This window comes from Grammomys surdaster, unplaced genomic scaffold (assembly GCF_004785775.1).
Source record: "Grammomys surdaster isolate TR1022 unplaced genomic scaffold, NIH_TR_1.0 192, whole genome shotgun sequence".
Classification (NCBI taxonomy): domain Eukaryota; kingdom Metazoa; phylum Chordata; class Mammalia; order Rodentia; family Muridae; genus Grammomys; species Grammomys surdaster.
The window spans coordinates 2,759,411-2,778,344 of record NW_021604637.1 but is presented as its reverse complement, the minus strand read 5'-3'; the positions used below and the strand labels follow the sequence as shown (position 1 = coordinate 2,778,344).

Below are 18,934 nucleotides of genomic sequence, written 5' to 3'. Positions count from 1 at the left end.
ACTGCTCTCAGATCCAGTGTTTAGGTTTTCCTGCTCTTATCTCTGCAGCTGACACTGGGTCCATCCGCCTGACCTCTATACGGCGGCAGGCTACTCTTATGCGTGTCCCCGTTCCCGTCAGCTTACACGTTCATCCTCTTCTCCCCTTGTTGTTCGCCTATCTATTTACTTCATTGAGTCAGACTCCTGTGTGGTCCAGGTTAGCCTAGGCTCTGCTATGTAGCCAGGTTGAGCTCTAAGTAAGGATTTCTTGCCACAGTTTCCCAAGTGCTGGAATCACAAGCTGGGTCACTACACTCAGCAAAAGACTCTACGTGCTTCTTTTTTTCTTAATTTATTTATTCTTCTCTTATATATCACATCCTGACAACAGTTTTTCATCTCTCAACCCTTCCCAGTCCCTCCCACCACATCCCTTTGGCTCCAGATCCACCCCTCCTCGTCAGAAAAGAGCAGGAATTCCAGGGATATCAACCAAACATGTCAATATGACTAGACACAAACTCTCACATCAAGACTGGATGAGGCAACCCAGTAGGAAGAAAAGGGTCCCAAGAACAGGCAAAAGAGTCAGAGACACCCCCTAACTCCCACTGTTAGGGATCTTACAAGAATACCAAGCTACACAACCATAACTTGTATGCAAAGTACTTCTTTAGTCAACACCCAGACCCAGGGCAGACTCCCCCAAACCCCAGTGCTTACCACTTGACTCTCTGGGATAGCCTCCAAGGTCTTCCAGTCCCCATTCTTGTGCTGTATGGCAGCTATAGCTGGCTGTCCAGTTTCTTCCCTTTCTACTCTTATGCAGCCTTAGAAAACCCTGAGGCCCCAGAGACCTACAACCCTTTAGTTCCGAATCCCACTACCACCTGGCTAACTAAATCTGGAAGAGGATCGTCTCCAGGAGAAGGAAACAAGCTTCCAATAGGTAATGAGTGGGAAAGCATTGGGCAATTCTTTGTGGGGTGTCTTTTGCCTCTGCTCTGAATATCTGTTCTATTAACTGAAGCCCTTTCCCCTACTGAGTCCCTCCTCCCACTCCTTGAGGTCCTGAGTCATTATTTTAATTACCCCCAAGGAGGTTTAGCACCCTGGAGGCTCTACAGTTCTCGGCTTCCCAGTGCACTGCTCAGTGATGGCCTGTGGAGTTGTGATCTTCCTGTATGGCTGGGGTAAGCTTTACAGTGGGGAAAGGGGTCTGTGGGTCGTCTCTGCATAGCAGGTTAACTGGGCACTGTTGGTCATCTCCAAGAGCTCTTAGGAAGAGTCAAGGAGAGGACAGGGGCCTGAATCAAAGGGAGGATAGGTAACTTGCCTTTGTGAGCAGCGCCTGTGTGCAGAGTAAACAACCAAGGCTCATATATAGAGGTGTATTGGACAGGACACAGAAGCCACCAGGTAGGAGACAAGGTTGGATTCCACTTCCCAGGACCTGGGTGTTCTCCAAGTCTTGACTTCCAGTAGGCAGGTCCCACTGCTATCAAGAGAATAGCCCACAATTTTAAGTCTGTATTGGGACCACATTCACATCTCATTTAAAAATCAGATTCATACAGCCCCGATTTGCAGCTTCTCTTTAGAGATGTCAGGTCTGGGTACTGAGCCTGCTCATGGATGCACCCGTAGGAAGAGCCCCCTGGCTTCTCTGTTCCCTGGTGCCTGCTGACTTCAGCTCCCCCTGAGGGTTTCAGTCTGTTTAAAAAGGGGAGTCACTTAGGGCAGGAAGGAGCATGTAGCTATTGGGTCCCGGCTCTCTAAACATCTGGACTCCAAGTTCAAATGTCTCTCTGGCACCTACTCAGACAAACATCCATTTTGGAGTGTCCTTGTTCCTGACTTTGTAAAGTAGACTCCAGAATCCAGAGACAGTTGGGAATCTTAGTGGAGCAGGGAAGAAGAAGGGTTGCTCGGGGATATGAGGGAGCAGAAAGGCTTTTGGAAAGGTAGAGACCCAGTGAGGTTTTGGGCGTAGTCATCAGAAAGGGGAGTGTGACTTAAGGACCAGGAGAGCATGCTGAGATCCTGCACACACTAGCAAGTGGCTGTAACATTGAGGGGAACTGCGGGTATAAGCCTAGCTTGTCCAAAGCTCTAGTTCAGTCTCCAGCCCTAAAAGGGGGAGTGAGCCATTCCAGGACTAACACAGTAGATGGGCTATGTCCAGATCCTGTGTCCTTTGAAATGGCTTGGAGGGGACATTTCCCTGAACTGTTGCCATCTGCAATGGAGTTTGTTCATTGTTTTGTTTCTTTGAGATGGGGTCTTGTATGTCTCTCTGGCTGGCCTGAAACTCACTATGTCGACCAGGCCAGCATGAAACTTACAATATCTTCATGCCTCTGCCTCTCAAGTGCTGAGATTACAGGCGTGAGCTATCACATATGTTGGGTGTTTTTATTGGTTTATTTTTTGTTAAGTGTTACATCTTTATTTACTTTGTGTGCATGTATGTGTGAGGGGAGTTCAGGAGTGTGGGCGTGGCATGCAGGTGAAGGTCAGAGGACAGCTTACCAAGTCAGTTCGCTCCTTCCACTATGGGTGCAATCCCTGGGATGGAATTCAGGTCATCAGGCTTGGTGGCAGGCAGCTGAGCCATCTCATTGGCCTGAGTTTGGTTATTTTTGAGGGAGGGAGAAGGATGAAGACCACACAAAGCCTGGAACCACAGTGGAGGCCCAGTGGGAGGAGACGGGGTGGTCCTCTTGTACAGGTGACATCCAAATATGGAGTGAGGTGGAGTATCAGGGGACCAGGAGGCCACTGGGGATTTGGCTACTTTGATGACTTCCAACCCTCCTGCTGTATTCCGTAGTCCTGGCTTCCTGTCATGGGTCTAACCTGGATGTGGAGAACCCCATTGTGTTCAGAGAGGATGCAGCCAGCTTTGGACAGACTGTGGTACAGTTTGGTGGATCTCGGTAGGAAGGCCCTGCCTGCTCTCTTATGCCAACTCCCTTCAGGTCATGTAGACAGGTAGCTGCTGGTGGTAGCTGGGAGAAATACACCTTGGGTGAGAGAGAAGTCCTTCCATGTCTCTTCTGGGGCTTCTGACACCTTCATTTATTGTCAATGGGCCCAGAAAAGGCCATAAACGTATAGGTAAGGCCTGGCCTTGAACAGGAGCTTTTGAACCTGTACTCTCAAGAGGCATCTCTGTGTGTGGCCAGTGTAACCACACCATACCCATACTCAATACACCCACAGTTTAGTGTTCTATTCTCAGGCTCTGAGCACTGTCAATGGTTTCACTTCTGCATTTGTGTTCTGTAGGGAAAGAATGGGACGCTGGGAGTTGGAGGTCTTAGTCCACAAAAGCCACTTCCATCTCGGCGTCTCTCTCCCTTTCTGCCCAGTGGCCACTGTGCTGTCCTCTCCTGGCATGAGCTGGGCATGTTTAAGGTTGATGAAGTTATCCCAAAAGTATTTAGAGCTTGAGGAATTGGGGGAGGGGTGCTTAGAAACTGCCAAGAGACTAGCAGACCGGGGGAAAAAGCATCTCCAATCCTAGAAAGCCCTACATTTTTAGTTTGCATTGACACCACAAATTAGATAGCTGGCCCCTCCTCGGGGAGCTCCTGCTCTCTTGTCCCAGAAGTGAGGACCAAAGGATTTCAAGTCACATGTGACACAGGTATAATCAAAGTTTGGGAAGCCAGGCAGGGAATTGCAGGCCTTGCCACAGTGGTGCTGGCAGTGAGCCAACAGGGAGCCACAGAGATCCCTGAATTCTGAATGTAGAGCCGCCTCTTCAGCCAGCTGGCAATCTGGGGAAATGAGAAAAAGCTTCCGGTACAGACTCTAGATTCCAAATGAGTTTTTTTCCTCTTTGTTTAAAAATATAACACTGGTGTGCAAATCTAAAGGGTCAACTAAAAGACACTTTTACACACGTGCTTGCTGGCACAGCTGCTGTTTAGATCAGCATGAGTCCTGTCCCAGCAGACGCACCCTACCCCACCAGACAACATCACCCAAAGGTAGCCATTTCCTCCTCACATTTATCACAGAAGTCTGTTTTTAGGCTCAGTTGGTAATTTTCTGATTTCTAAAAAGCTGTGTTTGTCCTGACTTTAAAAAAAAAAACCAACACAATGGAGTCAGGAAAAAAGGCCAAGTTCCTATAGAAAGAGCGAGGTCAGCAAGGAAGAGTCAAGTTTGCTCTTCATTTGTGTCATCGGGTCACAAACCCCGGAGACACCCAGGAGGTTTTCCTAAGGGAGCTCTTGCTCCCTCCCCCACCCCCGAATTACGGATGGCACACAGAATTGTGACTTTCTGTAAAGAACCACTCTTAAGGGAAAGCCTTTAGAAGTCCATTGATTTAAGGCTTCCTTGGCCCATGAAAAGACATCAATATTTGATTATTTTTCTTGTCTGGGTTGGGAGACTGTTGGTAGTGATAAAATGTTTCCAATTGAAAAAAAATTCCCTTGGAATATTTTACAAATAAACTATTTGCATCACTATGATGAGAATTAGATACAGATTCTGATACAATCATGTTAAATTGTCCAATTTAAATTGCTTACATATATTTACATTTTTCCAATTGTCTATAATCACTTTGCTTGTAAAGCTTATGACTTCAGGAAGTTGTTCCATTTAACTCAAGGTGATTACTTCACAGGTGGCCCAGAAGGGCAGATTCATAAAGTAATGGGAAATGTCATTTTGGTGCAAAAAAGTTACTTTGGTAAAAAAAATCCAAACTATCTATTCACTCAGATATACACATATTTGTACATTTGAAAAATATACACATACATATGCATACACATAAAAACAAGGCAGTGAGCATCCTTTGCATGCATGTGGATAAAACACAAGACTGGTTTCTAATGGCCTCTCAAGAAGCCCAGGCCTTCCCCACAAAGTCTTACTTCCTCATGGCAAGACTGTTCCTTGTACTCAGTGTGCCCCTGTTCTTGCTCTGACTGTGGATTGTGATTGCTCCTCTAGACTCGTGGTGGGAGCCCCTCTGGAGGTGGTGGCAGTCAACCGAACAGGACAGTTGTATGACTGTGCACCTGACACTGGCATGTGCCAACCCATCTTACTGCACAGTGAGTGATTATCCCAGGTATCAGGGTCCCCAGTTCTCTTAGTGTGTTCCTCTTAGCAGATTCAAGCTAAGATTATCCCCTTCAATGAAGTTATGTGGTTGAGTGTAATTATGCGTATCTGCCTTCTCAGTTCCCCTAGAGGCGGTGAACATGTCCCTGGGCCTGTCTCTGGTGGCTGACACCAATAACTCCCAGTTGCTGGTGAGTTCTCTGGGTCACAGAAAGGTCATGAGAGGCATGGCAGGGACTGGAGGAGGCTGGGGGTAGGGATGGGAGTTGGGGAGGAAGAATATGCCCTGGAAGCAATGCTCACAGCGGTGGCTTCTGTTTTCAGGCTTGTGGTCCAACTGCACAGAGAGCTTGTGCAAAGAACATGTATGCAAAAGGTTCCTGCCTCCTTCTAGGCTCCAGCCTGCAGTTCCTTCAGGCAGTCCCTGCTACCATGCCAGGTGGGTTTGTTGAAGATGAGGCTTCTGGGGAGCAGAGCTGGCATCCTGTGGTTAGAGAACAGGGCCTTCTCCTGCTCCCTTCTGAGGGTTGCTTGTGACTTAGGAGGAGCCTTGGCAAGCCCAGCAGGTGGGTGGGAGCACATTCTGGCTGGCAAAGAGGACTGGAACCCCAGCTGGTTGTGACTGGATCAGAGGATTGCTGGTGTGCTGGCCAAGCAGAGTGTGAAGGTCTCACAGTTGCTACAGGTGTCTAGACACTCCTTAGTTTTCTTCTTTTGGCAAAACCATGTCTTAAAGAAGAGAAATCTATGAGGAAGACAGTGTGGGTGGCTCCTGACTAAATCACCAGGACTCTCTCTCTCTCTCAAGTGGGGTGGGGTTGGGGATGATAGGGCTGCAGAAGGTGTAATGCACAGTTGTGGGCCTGTCAGTGTTGTTCATGGAAAAAATGGGCCTTGGTGTTGTCTCATTGAGAGTCAGTCTGCACAATGGTGGTGGATCTAGGCTCCAGCTTTTTCATGTATCCAGGTAATAGCAGCTTCCTCTGGACTTTAGCTTACTCATTGATAAAATGGGGTTAGTGTTCATATAGTTATAAAGATGAAAGGATTTAAGGTACACAAAATGATTAGATCCTGCCTGGCACATAGCATGCGATAACCCTTATTAGTAATATTCTGTCAAACAACTACATTCTCATTAAGGGGAGGATACAGACAAACTGCCTCATCGCTAACTTGTGAATGGAAACCAGGGGCCTTACAGGATGCTCAGTGAGAGCAGTGTTTTAGACTGTAGAGGCCATGATGCTACCAACAGTGAGCGTTTTAGCCCATGTCAGAGCAGCAGCCATGACACCAGCCCACAGAGGTCACTACCTATTCACAGATGTCCCTGGATGTCATAAAGTTGGCTGCCAAGAGCATAGGAGCACAAACTAGGTACAAGAGAGGCGGGTTTAGTAGAGTTAGAAAAGACTAGGGTCTTCTGTCTATCGTCTGGGACCAGGAAGCGCTGGGTACTGGCAGTGGGGGTGGGGCAGGTTTAACTGGTAAGAAAACCACTATCAGAGAGGCCCCACTGACAGAAAGAGGCCACAGAGTTCAGCCGACCTTCACCTGGTTGGTTTATTCCTTTGCCACAGCTCTATTCAGGCACTTGCTGTTGGAGAGGATGCATTTAGTCCAGCTGCAACTTGATATCCCAGAGCTGGGTGGTACCCAAAGGGGGCTTCCCCTTCTCTGAGGTGATGGGGAAGGGATAATGGGGGGAAGAGATTTGTGATAGTGGGACTGGGAGGAGAGGAGGGAGGTGGGGGCTTCGATCGGGACGTAAAGTGAATAAATAAATAAATAATGGAAATCGGGGAGGGTGAAGAAACAGAGGAGACATTTGACGGAGCTTGCCACAAACCTGATAGAAAACAAGGATGGCTACTTGATTACAGGGCTGAAAGCACGAGCAGAAACACAGGACAACGGCTTCTCAGGTGTGTGTGGGATAACGCAGTAGTGTCGACTGCGTTAGATTACTGCAACAATAAAATGAATGACTATGTGTATGAGGTGGTGAGGACAGGTCTGGGGACACACTGGGACAGGTAGCTGTTGTCATCATCATCATCATCACATGCACCAGACATCTCTCGGCCCACAGAAGAGGGGATACCCGAGACGGCGGTCACTGCAGAAGCAGAAAGGGAAGTGCTAATCCTCCACTTCTCCCAACACCCTTGAGGCTCTGGCGAGAGGAGCAGATAAAGTGGGGGATGGGGAGTCAGAGAGAGGAAAAAGCCTTTTCACTTTGATGGCACATGGGGGGTGAGCTGTAGCTTTGAGGCCTGGGTGTGACACCTCAGGGTTGTGCTGGTCAGCTTGCTCGCCATCCCATGCCTAACACAGGATGTGGGTGTTAGTGGAGGCCACAACAGGGTCTTGTACATAGCCTACGACTACAGCGTGAGTGAGAGGACAATCGGAAAGGCCCTGCTTATGTACGTGCATGCGGTATGTCTTTCTCTTACAGTGTGACCTCCATGAGGCCAGAGCTAGTATCTTTTTGAAAGTTAGGGCCTATGAGCCAGATCTTCCCAGAAACAGATTCTGAGGTTTGAGAATGTTCTTGAGAGTATTGCTGGTAAGCAGGAGGACAGCAGTCTGGGTAGAAGGCAAGTACTGGTTAGCACTTCCCTTCCCACAGTAGCATTCTCTGCAGGAAGGGGTGAGAGGCTCAGGAGTTGCCTGCAAAGTGTGCAGAGAGCTCCAAGCCTGCAGTTTTCATGTGCTGTCTGGGACCTGTGCTTGGGTGGGCTTTTTGGTGATACGGTGGCTTTTGAGTCACTCCTGTCAGGGACCCCCTCACCATATTTCTGTTAGAAACTCTAAACTGGACTTTGAAGCAATTGTTACTTTGGTCTGTAGTGGTTCCCTTTCTGGGGTGACTCTGAGTTGCATCTGGACAAACCTGTCACACAACAGCAAGGGAGTTTGGACACTAGTTGACCCCGTATGTAGTGTGTAACCCTAGCAACACACCTGTCCAGAGGGATTCTTGGAACAGGGAGAGCTATTGCTAGCCAGCTCCATGTAGCTGGAAATGAATGCCTTAGTATTGGAAGGGGAAGGACCTGGCAGCTTACTCATTACTCTCTGCTGGTGCATCCTGCAAGCCTCAAGAATTTCTGGCACATGCGGTTGTAAGGACAACAATCCTTACAGGAGGCGTCCTCTGTACTAATGTAGGTGTTCACTGTCCCCTGTGCTAATTTAGATGTTCACTGTTGCAATAATCTGGTGTGGTAGGCACGACTGTTATCCTTATCTTAGAGATACGGAAGCTGAAGTCCAGAAAAATTAAGCAACTTGCCTAAATTCATCAGCTCGGAAGTGGCCAGGAGATGACTGAGGCCCACACATGCATCTGACTCTTCTCTCCTTCACTTCAGAGTGTTCAGGACAAGAGACGGACATTGCTTTCCTGGTTGATGGTTCTGGCAGCATTGATCAAAGTGACTTTACCCAGATGAAGGACTTTGTCAAAGCCTTGATGGGCCAGTTTGCGAGCACCAGCACCTTGGTGAATACTGGACACGGTGACCTGTGGCAGGGTGACACAGATACAGGAAGGAGGCCCAGCACAGCTGGTGGGGGAAGAAGTCCAGTGGAAGAGATTGTGGCAGGGCTAAGCTGAGGGCAACATGCCAGCTCAGGGCTCATTTAAGCTCTGGCGCAAGAGGCTTTCCTGTGGCATTTCCTGTGCATCCACAAGCTCCACGCTTTCTAAAACCATCGAAAGAGCTGTGCACCATCGTGCATGCCTGCAGTTCCAGTGCTTGGGAGACTGAGGCAGCAGGGTCATGTGATCTCAGGTTCAATCGGACAATATAACATGACTTTTTCCAGACCCCACCCCCCACAGCAACCAATTTAACAGATAAATACACACCAACAGCAAAAGGATTTTTAAAAACAACTTAACACTGAAACTCACTGTAGACAATTCAAGCAAGTGAGTGAAGTTTTCCTTATTGAGTTTTCTTCATAATCAATGATATCTTTAACTTAAAGTACATGGGGGATGAATTATAAATCCAAAATTTTTCCAAGAGAAAAGGCTAATTGAAAATAACACAGGGTCACTGGTGAGCTGGCTCAGTGGGTAAAGGCACTTGCTGCACAAGCCTGAGGACCTGAGTTCTAGCCCTGGAATCTGTAGTGGGAAGAGAGAATCAACTCTTGAACGTTTTTCTCTGACCTCCACATGTACATCATAGCACAACACACACACGCATACACACACATACACCACACACACATACACACACACTCACACACCTCAGAGAAGGCATGAGAACGAAGGAGAAGGGAGGGGAGGGGAGGGCAAATGGAGGGATGAAGGAGGGAAGGAACCATGGGAATTCTGAACTGGGGCTTCCGCTGGTTTTTGCAGTTCTCCCTGATGCAATACTCAAACATCCTAAAGACTCATTTTACCTTCACGGAATTCAAGCACAGCCTGAGCCCTCAGAGCCTGGTGGATGCCATCGTCCAGCTGCAAGGCCTGACGTTCACAGCCACAGGCATCCAGAAAGTGGTGTGAGTCCCCTCCTGCCTGCTGCTGCCTCAGATGTGGTCTCCAAATCACTTCTTAATACTGAGTCAACACAGTTCTTAGTTCTTCTCTGGAGGCCACAGTAGGCTCTAGAGGACTAATGGGGAGTGAAGAGGGTGTACGCAGAGTCCTTTTCAGAGCCCACTTCCCAGATGTGAAACCAGACTCCTTTGCAGTTATTTTCCCTTTGCCTGGTTCTAGAGACCTCAACATGCTCCTTGTACGTGTCTGGTCAGCACTGGGGCCAGGTTGTCACTACAAAACTCACATGCTGTGGTGGGTCTGGCAGAGGGGGTCTGCGTGGAGCAGTGAGTCTCAGTGTCCAGGATCCTTGGTTTCCTACACACCCCTGGGATCCTTGCACACCCCTGGGATCCCTGCACACCTCTGGGATCTCTGCACAATCCTGGGTCCCTGCACACCCCTGGGATCCCTGCACACCCCTGGGATCCTTGTACACCCCTGGGATCCTTGCACACCCCTTGGCACTGCAATAGGATCATCTCAAACAAGAGATACTCTGGCTAAATGCACTCACTCTTCATTGTAGTGACTCCTGTACCTTGAACATAAGCTAGAAAACGCAAGGGGTTTAAAACCACACAGTAACGCCCCTCCTAGGGTCCTTCCTCAAGCACTCAATGCTTTCCCACTGGTAGGACCTGGGAAGGGAAATTATATGAGGCAAAGAGACAGTGGTTCACAATTCCAGGCCGATGTCCTGTATGCCAGGATGCACTGTATCTCTCCAGCAGCCCGGATCCCAGAGCTGGGCTCATCCTAGGCTTAAATTTGGATGCAGCTTGGTTCTGTCCAGTGCTGAGTTAAATTTCTTCTCTCTTTCCTCTCCTTCCTCATCTTCTTTCCTGCCTCACTTCTTTCCCATAATTTTGTATATTAGAAACAGGAAGTGGTACATTCAAATGACTCAATAAATCCCACCTGCCCGGAACAGTCCGATTCCATCCCTCGCCTTTGTGCACACTGATGGTATATGGTCACAACAGCGCAAAAATAGATTTCCTCTATTGTTAAAGGCAATCTAAATGTATACAATGTTCCGTATTGTACTATAGTCTTGACTTCTGCTTTTCAACAAAGGAGCTGAAGAAGTGGAGTTTCTATTTGCTGAATCCCCTCCTTCATGTTGGGTGCTTGTTTTTGTCAAGTGTTTTTGAAGTGTTCTGGCTTAGAGTGTGAGGCTTCCCTGTGACATTTTAAGCATTTGTTGTTAGAGCTACCAGCTGTCAGACACTCCTCCATGTTCACTGTTATGTCATCTGCCCAATGACCAGACACTGTTTCAGACACCAAATCTGGTAGCTTCAACAACATACATACTTTTTCCTAATCCAGGTGAGGCTGGCCGGTCCAGCTGTTTCTGCAGATGTTCTTTCATGTATCCAGAACCCAGAGAGCTCCTTCTTAGTGCTGGTGCTCATGAAGGACTTGGGAGAAGGGCTCATGTGGAATAGTTGGATCCATGTCTACATGTAGTCTCTTTCCGTGGGCTGTTCCTTGCACCTCTAGAAGAGTAGCCGGTCTTCTCTTGCTCTGGCTCAAAACTGTAGCTATAAGAGTGGTTGCCTGGCAATGCAAAATAAGCCACCACACTGTGAAGGATAAGCATGAGTCGAGTGGAGGCCAGGTTCTCTGTGGGAGAAGAACTACTTGGAGCCATTTTTTTAGAGAACAGTTATGGCACATTTACTATTATTTTGCTTGGAAGGAATCAGAGGCTCAGAGAGGTTAATTAGCACATACAAGGGATGTCTGACTTCAAAGCTTCTGCTCCAAACCATACTGCCTCCTAGAAATGAAGTTCATTGGTTTAGACTTTAGTAAATATCTAATATAAAATACCTTTATTATTAGTCTTTGTTTCTAGTATAGCATTCCAGAAGGGAATTCTTTCTCTTTTCCTTCCTTCCTCCTCCTTCTCCTTTTTTTGGAGTGATGACAATGGAGTTGGTAAGAATTAAGGGGGTAGGTATTAGAGTCAGGGTGAGTGTGTGTGTGTGTGTGTGTGTGTCGGTGTGTGTGTGTGTCTGTGTGTGTGTGTGTCTCTCTGTGTGTGTGTGTCTGTGTGTGTGTGTGTCTGTATCTCACTATGTAGCCGAGCCTGGTCTGGAACTCATTCTCCCCCTGCCTTGGCCTCCAAAGGCTTGGCTTGCACACCTGTGCCACCATTGACAACTCTGAATAACTTTTGCAGCATGCTTGGCATGTCCTGGACTTCCAAACATTCAGAGGAACTACAGCCTTTGCAAATTGTCTTTCCGGAATCAAGTATGTCTCAATAATCATTTCTCTTTATTCTCTGACAGGAAAGAGCTATTTCATAGCACGAATGGAGCCCGCAAAAGTGCTAAGAAGATCCTAATTGTCATCACAGATGGGCAGAAATACAGAGACCCCTTGGAGTACAGCGATGTCATCCCCGAGGCAGAGAAAGCTGGCATCATTCGCTATGCTATTGGGGTACAATCTCTTCCTCCTTGGGTTCACAGACCCTGCCTTCTCCTTTCCCAGAGAAGGTCCAGTGGACTTCTACTGTTTAGAAGCCACTCTGTTGCAGGTGGGAGATGCCTTCCGAGAACCCGCTGCCCTGCAGGAGCTGAACACCATTGGCTCAGCTCCCTCCCAGGACCACGTGTTCAAGGTGGGCAACTTTGTGGCACTTCGAAACATCCAGAGGCAACTTCAGGAGAAAATCTTTGCCATTGAGGGTAAGTGGGAACAAGCTCCAGCCGTGGAGCTGAATGAATGGCTTGCTACCCTGCAGTCCTGATTCTTATCCTTATTTACAAGTCACCCCAAATTTGCTCTATAGAGCTCAGGCCCCAAACACATTTTCCTTCTGTTTTGACTCCTCATAGCTTTGCAGAATCTAAATGACATGTTTACCCACAGGAACTCAGTCAAGGTCAAGTAGTTCCTTTCAGCACGAGATGTCACAAGAAGGTTTCAGTTCAGCTCTCACAAAGGTGAGTGGAATGTGTCTGATAAATGGGCATCGATTCTGGGCCTTCCATGGGCGGGGTGGGGCCGAGACAGATTTGTCCTTAAGCTCTCTGATTGATCATTGCTATCCACAATCTGGGGATAAAGAAGAGCAGGAGACAGCCACAGCTCTTTCACGGACCATACATTCGAATGGGTAGAGACCACATAGGGAGAATTCTCAGACTATACTGGGTATTGGGATAGAAAAATAAAGATGGTCAGATGACACTGAGAGATGGGAAAAGGCCTGTGCCGGGAAACTCTCAAAAACAATGTCTGCAGTTAGAGGGCAAAGCAACTGAAAAGGGGCTGGGGCAGACGTAAAGCTCTTGTGCTACACAAAGAGAAAAAAGACAGCGTGGATACAGCGGGAGCAGAGTGAGCAAGGGGCAGTGAGCAGCTGGAGAGGTGGGGGCCCAGAGCACATGGACCACAGAGCTAACAGTGCAGGGAACTTGTTTGAAAGAGGATCTGTCTACATCTACGTCTACGTCTACGTCTACGTCTACCTAGAGCATCCGAATAGATTTTTTCTAATAATTTGGGGTTGAGCAGAGTATAGCAGAAATGAAACCAGGTTGAACTGGTCACAGGAGCTTGGCCGGTCATTAAACACTTCTTTCTGTGTTTTTTAATTTTTCTCAGTTCTCTATAATCAAAAGTTTAAAGGTGTAAATAAGAAATGTTGGGAAGCATGAGGTAATGGCGCCCGAGGGCACTGAAGATGGGGTTGACTTTGTTATAGAGGAGCTCAGAGAGGATGGGGGGTGAGGATGAACGTCCCCTGTGTTTGGGAACAGAGATAAACGGCCAGGGTTCAATTGGGAAAGGACTCAGGTGACATTCCAAGGAGACTGATGGTAGTTTCCCAGCAGAATGGTACCTACATATTGGGTTTGAGCAGGCCTGATCCTGGTGTGGGAGAAGGTAGAACACATGCCAGGAACCGAGGAGGCAGGAGAGGCAGAAAGGAAGCAGAGCTGACAAGGGCAAGGGCAACGTATGGAGAGACAGGAGTTAAAGTGCAGACACTGCCGGTGAAAACTAAGGAAGAAAATGAGGAGAGGTGTGTGTGACAGCCTTCTCTGGATTAGGAAAGCATCCTGCTCCAGCCTGTCCCAGCCTGCTCAGTCCTGGAAACCTTTCCTGCCAGGATGGACCAGTTCTGGGGGCTGTGGGAAGCTTCAGCTGGTCTGGAGGTGCTTTCTTATACCCACCAAATATGAGACCCACCTTCATCAACATGTCTCAGGAGAATGTGGACATGAGAGATGCTTACCTGGGTAAGAAGAGGCTGTGGGCGAGAAGGGCGGGACGGGCTGCCTGAAGACAGGACAAGCCTTGGTGCTGAGGTCTGGGCCCCTCAGGTTACTCCACCGCACTGGCCTTTTGGAAGGGAGTCCACAGCCTGATCCTGGGGGCCCCTCGCCACCAGCACACGGGAAAGGTTGTCATCTTTACCCAGGAATCCAGGCATTGGAGGCCCAAGTCTGAAGTCAGAGGGACACAGGTTTGTACGGAAGAAGCCAGAGTGGAGTGTGAGCGTGGGCAGTATGGTCAGGGTGGAGGAGAAGGGGATGGACGGGCTTTGGGGCCTGTGGAGGAGGTCGTGGTACTGGGAGAGAGGCAGGGCCTGTCCAGAGGAGGCGTCTTTAGATGACTTCAGGCTCGGCCCCCCCAGATCGGCTCCTACTTTGGGGCATCTCTCTGTTCTGTGGACATGGATGGAGATGGCAGCACTGACCTGGTCCTGATCGGAGCCCCCCATTACTATGAGCAGCCCCGAGGGGGGCAGGTGTCGGTGTGCCCCATGCCTGGTGTGGTAAGTGGTTAAGGGTGCTGGCTGGTGGCATCTGGGTATGGATGGAGGTCTGCCCAGGTTGGGCCTGACCCTGCCTTTGCTCTGCAGAGGAGCAGGTGGCAGTGTGAGGCCACCCTCCATGGGGAGCAGGGCCATCCTTGGGGCCGCTTTGGGGCGGCTCTGACAGTGCTGGGGGACGTGAATGGGGACCGTCTGGCGGATGTGGCTGTTGGTGCACCTGGAGAGGAGGAGAACAGAGGTGCTGTCTACATATTTCATGGAGCCTCACGACTGGACATCACTCCCTCGTCCAGCCAGGTGAGGCCTTGTCAGTCTGTTCTAGCTTCTCCCTCTCTATGTCTTGGGTTGGCTAAATTCAGCCTCTGAGTTCTGGTGAGAGTGGCTATTGCTTTTCTGTGTGTCTTAGTAGCCCGTTTCCCTGAACTAAGTATGAAGCATGCTTGCATCCACACAACCTCCACTCCATTATGGACAGCTTTCTGAGTAAGAGACTAAGCATGGACATCAAAGTCTTGAGTCAGATCCCTAGCAATAGCAGCCTCCGTTTGCTGTGTGTTCTTTGTCTAAAGGATTGACATACATTCTGCAAGCTTTAGTGGGTTTTTTTTTCCTTTTTTGTTTGTTTGTTTTGTTCCTTCCTGAAAAGAGAGCAGTGAGTGCATTAAGCACTCCATGTACTAAGTCTTTTCTGGGTGACTGAACAAGTGATGAACAGATAAATCTATTTCAATTCTGTGGCTGTGGTTCTGTATCATTACTGCTTGTGCCCTCAGGACGACAAGCTGGACTTATAAGAAAGTCCCCTTACTTTGAGCGTCTCCTAAGATTCTCCCTGCCCCCACACTGCTTGCTTTAACTCCAGATCCTTTTTTTTCTTACTCTCCCAATCTCTGGATGCCATCATCTATTGGTTTTTATTTTTCATTCCCTTCTTGATCAGCGGGTCATTGGCTCCCAGCTCTCCCTGAGGCTTCGATATTTTGGGCAGTCATTAAGTGGGGGTCAGGACCTCACACAGGACGGCCTGGTGGACCTGGCTGTGGGAGCGCAGGGGCACGTGCTGCTGCTCAGGTGAGAGGTCACCCACCCGCCACCCTTGCCCACTGTGTCCACTTGTCCTGGCCCTTTCTCAGCATTGTGTCGTCATCATCCTTTGTGTGCCCAGGAGTCTGCCTTTGGTGAAAGTGGAGATCTCCATAAGATTTGCCCCCATGGTGGTGGCAAAGGCTGTGTACCAGTGCTGGGAAAGGACTCCCACTGTCCTTGAAGCTGGAGAGGCCACTGTGTGTCTCACTGTCCACAAAGGCTCACCTGACCTGTTAGGTAAGTGTTTTCTTAAAAGTGGGTCCAGCATCACCCTGTTAGAAGCTTCTAAGGCTATGTTCAGGACGGACCAAGCCCAGGAACACAAATCTCTCAAAACCCTTCCTCAGTTGCCTGAATCAGTCCTGAATCTTTTCTTTACCTGTTTCATCCATCCAGGCTCTGGGCTCCTGTCCAGGAAGACCTGCAGCCTGTTTCCTCTCCTCGCTGCCTCAGCCTCTGTCCCTGCTTAAGCTACCACCTTTCTGGCTGTGTCCAGCAAAGCAGAGACTCTCTCAGTGGTCCTTACACCTATTCTTATACCGTCTCACCCACTGTCTGATGAGAAACCAGCTTGATTCCAAAATGTGAGACTAGCCTTCTCACTCTAACCCTTAACCCCCTTAAACTGCTTTTAAGTTATAGAAACCCAAATCCTTTCCTGTAGTTCCATCCCAGCTTTGGTCCCTCCTTGAGTTTATCCTCTTCCACCTCAGTCTATCCTCTTCCTACACGTGCTTTCATGAGTGTACCAACATAATCCTCCCTGGGAGTCTTAGGTCTACTAAAATTTGGGGACATTCTTTTTCCCATACTTCATTCATGGATCATGTGTTTAGCTCCTTTATTAGACTGAGATTCGTGAGTGAAGAGACAGTCTATCTATCTGTCCATCTGTCTATCTATCTATCTATCTATCTATCTATCTATCTATCTATCAATCATCTATCATTGTCTCTCTAAGTGTAGTCCCAAAACTTGATGCAGTCACGGAAAGTGCCCAACAAGAATAAACAAATAAATGTAAACAGGAAGTTCTGGGTTCTAGTTGTTTGTTGCATTTTTCCTTTCTCCTTTATTTCAGGTGACATCCACAGCTCTGTCAGGTATGATCTGGCGTTGGACCCGGGCCGTCTGATACCTCGTGCCATTTTTGATGAGACTAAGAGCTTCACTTTGACTCGAAGGAAGACTCTGGGGCTTGGTGATCACTGCGAAACAATGAAGCTGCTTTTACCAGTGAGGATTAGGGTTTGGGGAAATCCAGGGGTCAGGACTGGTGGGGGAGGAGCCAAGACTAGTGTGTGACAGAAGAATGAGGACAGTGAAGCCAGAGAGAACATGGCTGGGAGGACAGCCTGGCTCCTTAGCCTGGATGTAGTGCTATCTGGAGGCATAGGAGGAGGAGCCCACGATGAAGGGGAAGACTGATGGTGGTCCTTCAAGTTCCTTCTTCCTCAGGACTGTGTGGAGGATGCTGTGACCCCTATCATCCTGCGCCTCAACTTTTCCCTGGTAGGAGACTCTGCTTCATCCATGAACCTTCGTCCTGTGCTGGCTGTGGGCTCACAAGACCACATAACAGCTTCCGTGAGTAGCTTCAAATGGAGTCCCAGGCACAGGATGGTTACATTGTGTCTCCTCATGCTTAACAACTCATAGTAGATCCTCATTGTCAACCACAGGCAACAAATCCAAAATGCCCCCTCAGCTTCTAAGGCCCAGTATAGCTCGTACCCTTGCACCCACCCAGCTAGTACCTTTATGTCTGGACATGAACACATTCTACACACTGTCTCTCTTCACCCATACTGACCTCCGAGCCTTTGTCTGCTGTGATTCTCCTTTTAAAACCATTTCCTTCTCCCTGTCTGAAGTTAAGTGCCAACCTCAACTCCTGATCACACCTGGTGTCTCCCACCTACCACATTTTCTCCAGCTCCCAAGTCTTCTTTGACTATCCCATTTCAAAGCAATGTCACTAAGGACAGAAACACTGCATTTGCATTGGTGGCTGACGTGGACCCCACATTTCTTGAGCATTGTAGCCATATCTAAGTCACCTGAAGTTTTTTTTTTTTTTTTTGTTTTTTGTTTTTTTTTTGGTTTTACGAGACAGGGTTTCTCTGTGTAGCCCTGGCTGTCCTGGAACTCACTCTGTAGACCAGGCTGGCCTCGAACTCAGAAATCCACCTGCCTCTGCCTCCCAAGTGCTGGGATTAAAGGCATGCAACACCACTGTCTGGCTCACCTGAAGTTTTCACTTCCCCAAACTTCCACCCAGTGGAAAACTTGTGTCTATGATTGGCATTTAGAACTGTCTGCTGCGTAGCTGCTGTGGTGCATATTGGACTCGATCCAGCTAAGGCTTGCTGTGGTGAAGTTGAGACCTTCAGCCTATGTCCGTTCCTTGCTCGTGTCTATGAGAACCGTGGGAAGAGAGATGTGCTAAAGTCCAACGAGGTCGGAGGCTCATCTAGACTTGGGTGCTAAAGGAGCAAACCATCTTGTTTCAGCTTCCATTCGAGAAGAACTGTAAGCAGGAACTCCTGTGCGAGGCGGACCTGGGCGTCAGCTTTAACTTCTCGGGGTGAGTGTGGTCTCCTTCCATGTGCTGAAACACTTGACCCCCGATTCTCTAAGAAAATGAATTCTGTTGGAATACTATCAGCACATGGTTCAAGAGTTCCCGCCATCTTGCCTCTGCCCCGATCCAATTTCCAACTTGTCTCCAATGGAGTCACCCCATCAGGCTTGACCTTTCTCCTCAGCCTGCAGGTCTTGGTGGTGGGATGCTCCCCAGAGCTCACTGTGACAGTAACGGTATGGAATGCAGGTGAGGACAGCTATGGGACTTTAATCAAGTTCCACTACCCAGCAGGGCTGTCTTACCGACGGGTAACAGGAGCACAGGTAAGCCGGTCCCCTGGACTCTACTGGACAGTTGGGGCCTTTTTTGTTCATGATACCAAGATACCACTGAATAAGTTATAAAGAATTATTTTGAAAAGAAATACTAAAGGATAATGATTTTGGCTTATGATTCTGGAAGTGCAAGCCTAAGAGATGCATCTGGTGGCAGTCTCAAGGTAGAGTCTCAAGGCAGTTCAAGGAATATGGCAAAGACATCTGTGGCAGTTTTCTTTCCTCTTCTGTCATGTGGTCCTACATTAATGACCTTGTCTAATTTTAATCACTTCCCAAAGACTCCACTTTTTTTTTTTTTTTTTTGAGAGAGGGAGAGGGGAGAGGAGAGGGAGGGAGGAAGAGGGGAGAAGAGAGGAGAGGAGAGGAGAGGAGGGGAGGGGAGGGGAGGGGAGGGGAGGAGAGGGAGGGAGAGAAAGTGAGAAGGAGAGAGAGAGAGAGAGAGAGAGAGAGAGAGAGAGAGAGAGAGAGAG

At 48.5% G+C, this 18,934-nt stretch overlaps 1 protein-coding gene across 1 annotated transcript in view; it reads left to right on the top strand.

The window, feature by feature from the left end:
* Positions 1–1,083: 1,083 nt before the first annotated feature.
* Itgad (integrin subunit alpha D) overlaps positions 1,084–18,934 on the top strand; it is a 29,618-nt gene continuing 11,767 nt past the window's right edge. Inside the window, exons 1-20 of the mRNA XM_028769342.1 lie at positions 1,084–1,175; positions 2,816–2,921; positions 4,963–5,066; positions 5,197–5,267; positions 5,401–5,515; positions 8,460–8,590; positions 9,464–9,609; positions 11,953–12,106; positions 12,204–12,354; positions 12,539–12,612; positions 13,785–13,914; positions 13,999–14,141; positions 14,313–14,453; positions 14,541–14,750; positions 15,394–15,524; positions 15,619–15,776; positions 16,621–16,775; positions 16,998–17,126; positions 18,053–18,126; positions 18,308–18,449. Coding sequence (XP_028625175.1) covers positions 1,139–1,175; positions 2,816–2,921; positions 4,963–5,066; positions 5,197–5,267; positions 5,401–5,515; positions 8,460–8,590; positions 9,464–9,609; positions 11,953–12,106; positions 12,204–12,354; positions 12,539–12,612; positions 13,785–13,914; positions 13,999–14,141; positions 14,313–14,453; positions 14,541–14,750; positions 15,394–15,524; positions 15,619–15,776; positions 16,621–16,775; positions 16,998–17,126; positions 18,053–18,126; positions 18,308–18,449 — 2,502 coding nt within the window. The 5' untranslated portion in view covers positions 1,084–1,138. The remainder of the gene's footprint in view (positions 1,176–2,815; positions 2,922–4,962; positions 5,067–5,196; positions 5,268–5,400; positions 5,516–8,459; positions 8,591–9,463; positions 9,610–11,952; positions 12,107–12,203; positions 12,355–12,538; positions 12,613–13,784; positions 13,915–13,998; positions 14,142–14,312; positions 14,454–14,540; positions 14,751–15,393; positions 15,525–15,618; positions 15,777–16,620; positions 16,776–16,997; positions 17,127–18,052; positions 18,127–18,307; positions 18,450–18,934) is intronic.